At 41.6% G+C, this 9,226-nt stretch overlaps 1 protein-coding gene across 1 annotated transcript in view; it reads left to right on the top strand.

Annotated features, from left to right (window-relative positions):
- The window catches only part of MEF2A (myocyte enhancer factor 2A), a gene marked incomplete at its 5' end in the record, with an annotated part of 30,342 nt that extends 23,896 nt beyond the window's left edge, over positions 1-6,446 (top strand). The window contains 3 exon segments of the mRNA XM_010295562.1: positions 3,446-3,572; positions 4,522-4,681; positions 4,684-6,446. Coding sequence (XP_010293864.1) covers positions 3,446-3,572; positions 4,522-4,681; positions 4,684-4,917 — 521 coding nt within the window.
- Between the last annotated feature and the right edge of the window lie 2,780 nt (positions 6,447-9,226).

Raw genomic sequence — 9,226 nt, 5'->3', positions numbered from 1 at the left:
TGGTCTCTTCTCCCAAGTAACCAGTGATAGGACAAGAGGAAATGGCCTCAAGTTGCGCCAGGGGAGGTTTAGATTGGATATTAGGAAAATTTTCTTCACCGAAAGGGTTGTCAAGCATTGGAACAGGCTGCCCAGGGAAGTGCTGGAGTCACTGTCCCTGGAGGTATTTAAGACGTGTAGATGTGGCACTTCGGGACATGGTTTAGTGGTGGACTTGGCAGTGCTAGGTTCATGGTTGCACTTGGTGATCTTAAAGGTCTTTTTCCAACCTGTGATTCTTTGAAGGGGACTGTTTAGTCATCAGCAATAGTAAATATTTATACTGCAGTAGCATCCAACTGAATTGTTGAACATTTATGCAAATAATTGCTACCCTTAGGGGGGTTAAAGTCCAAAGAAATGAATGAAGGAGAAGATGAGGTTGCAATAACAGTATGATGAGCAGAGTGAGGAATTGTGCTTGGTGACTTGTTTTGGATTATAAGCTGAAGTATGAACTTGCTGGACATACAGATCTTGGTTTGACGCTTACCACAAACATTGTTTATATATTGCATTTAATGGCTGTTTAAAGTAAACAAAGGGTTCTGGTCCCTGCTTAGAAGACATGCGTAGATTTTTACCTGACACCTAACAAATTCCATCGTTCTCTCATGCAGTCTGACGTCATTTTGGGAAGCAGTGTTGTGTGCGTCCCTCATCCAGAATAACCTATAAGCTGATGGCTAAAACATCGAAAAGATGAGAGGGGCTGTAGTCTGAATCTCAGGAAGCAGCAAAGACAATTGAAACTGAGGTCCTACGCGATGGACAACTGCTGTTATCACTGGGATGTGGTTTTAAAAAACAGCCCATTTCCTTAGATAATGCAGTAATTTGTGAAAATCTTTCAGCCTTTAATGTTTTTCAGAATTCAGAATTGTTTCTGTTAGATTGAGCCTTTCAGGGGATTTGCAAAAAGAAATATGATGTTGAAACCAAATTGTCATTGGGGTATTCGCAGGGCAGTCGCCACTTACGTAGCAATTTCAGTTTTGCAGTTCAAGGACCAAGATAAAATTTAGATACCTAAATTGTTTTTCTGGGTTGATAGGGTTTTTTTTTTTTTCAGGGCTTGAAGTGATGGATTCAGCTCTTAAATCCTTAATTAAAATGTGGGGTATCAGTTTTGCATAAATACACTATTTTATATGATTTGTTTTGCTGGAGAAGTGTTCTTTCTGCAGATTACTGGAGGAAGGGCTAGAACAACCTGAGTTACTTGTTCTAACACAGCCTAGGCATTTTTAAAAAAATACTCAAAAACCAGTTAAATAGTAACTTACACTGGAGCAGAGCCTATCTAGCCACTGGCAAGGTATGACTGGCTTTAGATCTGTTACTTTGCAAAGGCACAAACTTCAAAGGTATCGTGTTGTTAGGGTCACAGCAGTAATTGTTTCCATCATGTAGAAAGTGCTCTTCTGTCTGTACAACTTTTCCATCTTGCATCAAGCTACTCATGTATAGAAATCGGTGTCCTGCTTTTACTGCTAGCAGATACATGCTAATTTAGGGAAATGATAATGCAGCTAATTGTGTAATGGCGTATGTGTTCTTTGGAAAAGTATCTCCTCAAACCCCTGTCATCAGACATGTTCTGTCTAAAGTACCAGAAGTTAATTGTCCATTATCATAAAAGCTATAAATGCAAAGAAGAAAAGAATACATGGAAACTGAATTCCTATAAACATTTTCTTCAGGTCTGCTCTTACAGAAATCCCATGGGCACATATTAGCACATCTGTCCTGAGGGCTCACATGTACTACACTTGCAGGTTGTCATAGGTCTGGCTGCATTGAAGGTTGAGTACATGTCCTAGTCATTGGAGGGCTGTATTTTTTTTAGTAGTATTATTTTAGCCTTGAAAAAGGGCTTTGGATTGATCAGCTTGGGAAAAAAGCTTTCTGAATCTTTGCAGAAATACTTGGGAGGGTTTTTCCAACAAAAATGTCAAGTGGGGAGAAATGAAACAAAAAGAAAAAGGCAGCTTAAGTAGCTTCGGCTGCTGGGATGCAGCTGGGGTTCCCAAGGCCTTCGGGAGGATTCTTGCAGTGATGCCGATGCATCCTCTGGAAAGCACAGCACCCTGCTGGCACTGGGCTCCTTCCTTTGTAGGCTGCTAAAAGGGAAACTGAGAAGTCCGCAGCAAACAAGTTGGTGCATGGGAACAGGGAAATTTTTCAAGAAAGCTTATCTTGAGAGATAAATCATAATGGGGTTGTCATTTTAGGAAAATACTAAATAAAGACCAAAAAAAACCCCCAAAGAGCAAAAGAACTAAAACAAAACCAAAACATCCTACTTAAGCAGAATTTTTGGTTCATCTGCTGGCAGTAGAAAATAAGTTTGGCTGCTAGCATTTTGTCCTACTCTCAAGAGACTAGAAATTATTTTAAGGAAGCTGTATTACAAAATAATTAAAAGCAGAGAAGTGTTTGCGGCTTTATTTTAAAACCTGAAAGAAAAGCATGAGCGATAATGGTAAAGTGAAGATAACTTCCCGTGTGAATGAAGTGAGAACGAAGCATTACAGCCTAGCCAAAACTAACAGCCAGTCACTGACTGTTGATTAAGAAAATACTGTATTTTCTATTATCCATTTAAGTTGTATTTCTAAGTAATTATACTTTGTGCTCTAAATAAAGAGGTTTCTTTTGTTTATGTGATACAGAGATGACAATTTAATCAGACCTGAAGGAACAAGTGAAGCTATTGTGGGGAGAGGGAGAGGTTGCGGTGACTGTGGTCATGGCATCCCTTTGGCACCCAGCCCTGCCTGTGCCTCCCCACCCAGGCTGCAGCTGCACCAGCTCCTGCCTTTCGGGTCCCCTTGCCTGCCGCGGCAGCCAGCGCTGTTCCGCTGCTTGGTTTGGGTATGGGTTGTAGGATCGTCAACTGGGTTGTAACGAGCCAGCCAAACGGCATGCGCGTCTCCTGGCTGCTGCCTCCCGCCTGGGAACTGCACTGGGGTTGGGAGTAAGTCTTTAAGTTCAGTGCAAGAAGCACCATTCCTTTCTAATGACTGGCATGAATTCTTCCCTTTTTGCTTCATTTTGAAATTTCCATGCAGATGAAAATCTTCAAAAATGCAAACACTTGTCTTACTGTAAGATGCACATATATGTTTTTCAAAATGCATAAATATGTTGTACCTGTGGGTTTAAAGAATCTATATCAGACAGCAACATGTAAGAATTGAAAGCAGAACAAAAAAAAAAAGGTCATTTGGAGGCTTATGTCCTGTTAAGCTCCTTGTGAAGTTAGGAGGACGAAGGACTTGCCTTTGTTTTGTGCAGAAAGTCTTTATATTTGTGTTTGTGTCACATATTCTCATCTCTTTTTTTTTTTCCATATATACATGCATATAAACTACTTTCTTGTTTGTTTATTTTTCCCTCTTAGATTACTCCTTGACTAGTGCAGACCTGTCTGCCTTGCAGGGATTTAACTCCCCAGGAATGCTGTCCTTAGGGCAGGTATCTGCCTGGCAGCAGCACCACCTCGGTCCAGCAGCCCTCAGCTCTCTTGTGTAAGTACATCTGGTAACATTACAGTACCAGTTCCCCCAGTCGGGAACTTCTGCCACTGCAGGCTGAGTCATCTGCACAGGAGGAATATTTAGCACAAGACCTTTTGAAAATTTCTTGTTGCTGGTGATGGTGCATTGCCTTTCAAGTTTGCTCCTTGGCTGCAAAAGCATTCATGTTTCTTGCTGTTTGTCCCTTTTGTCAGTTCAGTCCTCAGGCCAACAAGCTGTGTCCCTGCGGGTCCAGCTCCTTACAAAGGAGTCACCTGTGTGATGAACTTAAATGTTTGGAAATAGGAAATATTTTTGTTTGTTTTTAACTTCTATAAATGCATTCAGACCTTTAATTAATGCTTTTTTCAACTTGGTTTCTTCACTTCATAAGTTGCATTTATTTACGTACTCAGGATGATCAGAGGGCTGGAGCACCTCTCCTGCGAGGACAGGCTGAGAGAGCTGGGGGGGTTCAGCCTAGAGAAGAGAAGACTCCAGGGAGCCCTTATTGCAGCCTGCCAGGACTTAAAGGCGGCTGATGAGAAAGATGGAGACAAACTTTTTAGCAGGGTCTGTTGCAAGAGGACAAGGGGTAATGGTTTTAAACTAAGAGAGGGTAGATTTAGACTAGATGGAAGGATGAAATTCTTCACTCTGGGGGTGGTGAGGCACTGGCACAGGTTGCTGAGCAGTGGTGGATGCCCCCGTCCCTGGAAGTGTTTGAGGTCAGGCTGGATGGGGCTCTGAAGTAACCTGCTCTAGTGGAAGATGTCCCTGCTTATGGCAGGGTGGTTGGACTAGATGACCTTGAAAAGTCCCTTCCCACCCAAACTATTCTGGGATTCATTTTGAGGGTGTTGAACCACAAGACCATGCCATCACACGGACACATGAATTGTCACTTTCGTTTCCTTTTTCGTGTTTTCTTATTTCTGCCTTTTGGTTTTCTTTTTCCCAGTACTGGCAGCCAGCTATCTCAGGGTTCAAATTTATCCATTAATACCAACCAAAACATCAACATAAAATCTGAACCAATTTCACCTCCCCGGGACCGTGTAACTCCCTCTGGGTTCCCGCAGCAGCAGCAGCCGCCACAACCGCAGCAGGAGCAGCAGCAGGACCACCCCCCCCCCCGCCACACCCGCAGCAGCAGCAGCAGCAGCAGTCGCGGCAGGAAATGGGCCGCTCTCCAGTTGACAGCCTCAGCAGCTCCAGCAGCTCCTACGATGGCAGCGATCGGGAGGACCCGAGGAGCGATTTCCATTCACCTGTCGTGCTGGGAAGGCCACCGAATTCAGAAGATAGAGAGAGTCCATCGGTAAAACGAATGAGGATGGACACATGGGTGACATAAACGTGCAGTGTTGCCGCTTCAGTTTTGTGTTGGTGGAATGAACTGTCCTGACATATCTAAATCTATAAATAAGGACATGAAATAAGTATATTTATATGTATATACATACATGCATATATATATCTTCACATGCATATATATGTGCTAGTGTGTGTAGCATACACAAAATCATCGGGCACTTACGACAAACTTCTTGTATAGCTGCAGATGTCCCATGGTAAAATGTAACAGAACAATCCTGTAGGTATTGATCTAGTCTGGCACTTACCTGGACTTGTTGTTTTAATAATATAACCTGTTTTGCAAAGAAACGTTGTACCCGCAGTATAATCCTACCACACTAGATTGCAGAAACCGAGAGGGCTCGCCTGTAGTAACGTCCCTGTGTGTTTTATTCAAGCTGTATGGTTACTTGTAGTTAAGAAATAATGCTTTGTAGCAGCAGAGCAGTAGAAAAGCAGGAAGAAGAAAGCAATACTGTACATAAAATGACCTTTATATTACCCAACCTGGCATGGGTCTCTATTGCAGAGGGTGCATGGAGAAGGGCTGATGCTGTAAGAAATAAAAAACAAAAAACAACAAAAACCCTGTTTTGCACGTGCAAAAAAAAAAAAAAGTGTATTGGGTCAAAGAAGTGATTTTTTTTTAAATGAGTGAAAGAGAGACATAGAGAACTCGCATGAAATATTCAGAAAATATTAGCCTAGAAAATAGAACATTAACAAAATAAAATTAATATATTAAGTTATAATTGGAATATGTTTGACAAATTTGTTTTTACGTTCATACCTTTGAAAAATATAGAAACGGATTTTAGCTCATGTATATTTTATATTAAAGAAAACAGTACCCTAATGAATTGAAGACTATATATAAAGTTATATACAGTACTTTTGAACACATTCTGCTATGAATTATTTATATAAGCCAAAGCTGTATGTTGTAGCTTTTTTGTAGAGTATAGTTTTATCTTATTTTGACTTTCTAGTTTTTGCTTTCAAAGATGAAAAGGAAAAACTTGCAGGCGGAACCTTGGGGGAAAAATAAGCCATGAACACTTATATGTAAATTTAAATTTGAGCCAAACTCTTTGTGTATATAGCATCCTAAATATATTATCACCTTTGGTGTAAGTACCTATGTATTGTACGTTCACCAGATTAAAAAGTATATTTTTGTGGATTGACGCCAACTTGAAAAAAGGCGAGGTCCTTATTAAGTAGAGTATTCACTGTTTAATATTTACTATTTTGTTAAATATACTGTACTTTCTTTGGATTTTAATTATTATTAATATTATTATCCAGATTTTTCAGAGGGTGTATAAAGGGGTTGTCCCCCTCACTGGTGGTGAATGTGTGCCGTTAAATTGTAATCTCTGTGCTGTATGGTTAAGCTTCATTATACATTTTATATATATGTATATAAATAGCAAAGTGGCAAAAAAAAAATCTGGTGTTAAGTTCATCCTGCATAAATATAAAAAATCTGTTACAACACATTTTAAGGCATCATTTTAAAGCCGCCTCTTCTGAGGAGGGGGAAGGAAAAAAAAAAGTGGAAAAACTTGACCTAATTTCTCATGGTAGGGAAATGACACATATCAGATGAGCACAAAAGGTTTTTTAAGTTGGTAAGTGGTTTGGGATAAAGCCTCAGAAATAAATCTGCTGCTTCTATGAAACAGAGCGAGGAATCCAGAGGCCCTTTGTGCCCTGTGCCCGGGATAGGAGCAGGTTTTGTCTCACACTTGGATTCGGCGGGGTGCCTTTACCTGTGCGGTCTGACTGTGCCGTAGCGGGAAGGTCGCGGACAGCGGGGGCAGCGTCCTCTCTCCTGGTGACCTCTAGGCCCCGCTTGGACCCGCCAAAGCCGTGTTTGAGCAGCAAAAAGTCTTGGGAGCCAGAGGTGTGGGGGGAGCCGGTGGCGCAGGAGGGAGCGTTCGCGCCCTGAAACCTGGCCTCTTGCCAGGTCCTTGTGTCTCCCAGTCCTGCAGGTGAGACGCATCCAGCAGCACTGGGAATGGGGCTAAGCAGACCCAACTAAATCTTACTGCTGGTAGTTCTACCTCTGGGGGAGAAACTACAGCACTGTTTTGATTAGCCAAACTCCTGGGGGAGCCGGTGGCGCAGGAGGGAGCGTTCGCGCCCTGAAACCTGGCCTCTTGCCAGGTCCTTGTGTCTCCCAGTCCTGCAGGTGAGACGCATCCAGCAGCACTGGGAATGGGGCTAAGCAGACCCAACTAAATCTTACTGCTGGTAGTTCTACCTCTGGGGGAGAAACTACAGCACTGTTTTGATTAGCCAAACTCCTTTGAAGTTACCTCGATATTTATTAAGTTTTGGCTTGGGCTTTTTTTTTTTTTTAATTTAAGAAATCACTTCCTTGACACTGTAAGTACAGAGTGTGAGCAATGAAAGCCGCGGGGGACAGCTGTCACCTCGGCTGCTTGTGTAATGTGTGGCTGCAGAACAGTCAGTGTATGCAGCTTCCAAACCCCTTCTCTTGCTGTCATGGTAACTTTAAAAAGCCGTACAGGTTTCAATTCGTTTCAGCCACTTTGGGAATTGCTCCCTGTTTATTGGAGTTAGTTACTGGTTTACAGGTGCATAGAGGAAAATGAGACTTCTAATGGCAACTCTCTTTCCAAAGTGACCGAATTCACTTACCGCTTCAGAGAACCTTTTAACGCTCTGAGAAGTTATGTGATTTTTTCATTATTTATGCACATATATGAACTTTGCTGTACATCCGAGTGGGAGTTCTGCATTCACATTTACTGTCTATTTTCTTGTGTGCCTTATAAGATGGCTTTGCTGACTGTATCTCAATAGTCTTTATTTCTATGCAGGTTTTTAAACAGTGCTATTACTGTTTTCTTAACGAAAAAAGCTATGTAAGGGTTAGAGTTTGTATTGAAATTGCACCAATGAATTAAAAATCAATCAATAAATAATCGGTTCATTAAGAACTGGAAGGGGACTGTTCATGTGTTGCCCCAAAGCCTCCCCCAGACTCCGCAGAACAAGTCGTTCCCTGCCCCAGGGGGAGACTCACCTGCTGTTGCATAAACAGGAATCCTGATTTTTAATAACAGCTAATGAACTTTGGAACATACTTTTTTAGGACTTGTAAAAATTTTATATAAAAAAAAAGGCATAGCACAGATATTTCAACAGGTAAAAATGACTTTTTTTAAATTAACTGTACTGAATGAAATTGCAAGTGGATCCAACCCTAGTCGGACCCTGTTCAAGTCTGAGTGATTTGCGATTTTTAGCTCTATTGTGACAAATCACCTCTCCATCTTCCAGCTCTCACTCCAGTATTTAAAAGTACACGTTATCAGGGTTCAGAGAAAAATGCTTTAGCCTTTCCTTTCACTTAAAGGACACTAATGCGTCAGAAACTTGTGAATTACTGTGCGCACAAGAAATACATAGTAAATAAGGAACATAATAACTCCTAACAATTGATCATGGGAAGAAGTTAAATTAGAATGTGAAAGAAAGACTTAACAAATGTAAACGTCTAAATCTTTAAAGTAGAAACTTTCTTCACTTTGCTGTGCAAGAGAACACTGCTTTGCTATATTTAAAATGGCTTTTTTAAAAGAGATTTATGTATTTGGTAAATGTTTGTAGTCAACAGTTCACAAAGAAGCTGTTCACGGTTTAATGATGATAAGCCGTTTGGCGGCACAAGCTGGACTTTGTTGCCATCCTTGAGACGAATCTTTTAAGAAAAAAAATAAGTTAATCTCAATTTTTTCCCTGAATGTGTTGTTTTTTCTTCAATATACAATAAATATTCTAGTGAACTTTTTATCAAATGGTTAAGAAAATGCTAGAGGTTGTTGTAAAATATTTGTATCCTGCATTCACTAAAGTAAAGATACTGGCTTTTACTGTGTACTCCAGCCTCTCTCGTGTTTGCGGACTTTCTGCATCTGGCTTTCTGCATCTTTGCCCCCTCTCCAGCTCTCTGGAATAGCCTTCAGCTTCGGTTTTGAAGTATTGGTTTTGAACTGCAGTATTGGTTTTGAACTGCAGTATTGGTTTTGAACTGCAGCGCTGATGATGGGGGTTTGGGGCTATGTGTACCCGTTACTGCATTCAGATTATAGAACTGATGCTCTGCAAGACAAGACCCTTACAGAAACCAGCCAAAAGCCCTGGGTAGGCTCAGACTGGCGACCGGCTTCCCTCTGCCCCTCTCCGCTCTGCGCCAGGCAGGCAGATGGGGCCGGGGAGCCGGGGTGGCCGCACCAGGCAGCTCTGCCCGTTTCCCATCGCTGCAGTTCTGC

The sequence above is a fragment of the Phaethon lepturus genome, unplaced genomic scaffold (genome assembly GCF_000687285.1).
Source record: "Phaethon lepturus isolate BGI_N335 unplaced genomic scaffold, ASM68728v1 scaffold311, whole genome shotgun sequence".
NCBI lineage: Eukaryota > Metazoa > Chordata > Aves > Phaethontiformes > Phaethontidae > Phaethon > Phaethon lepturus.
This window is presented reverse-complemented; position numbering and strand designations above follow the sequence as displayed.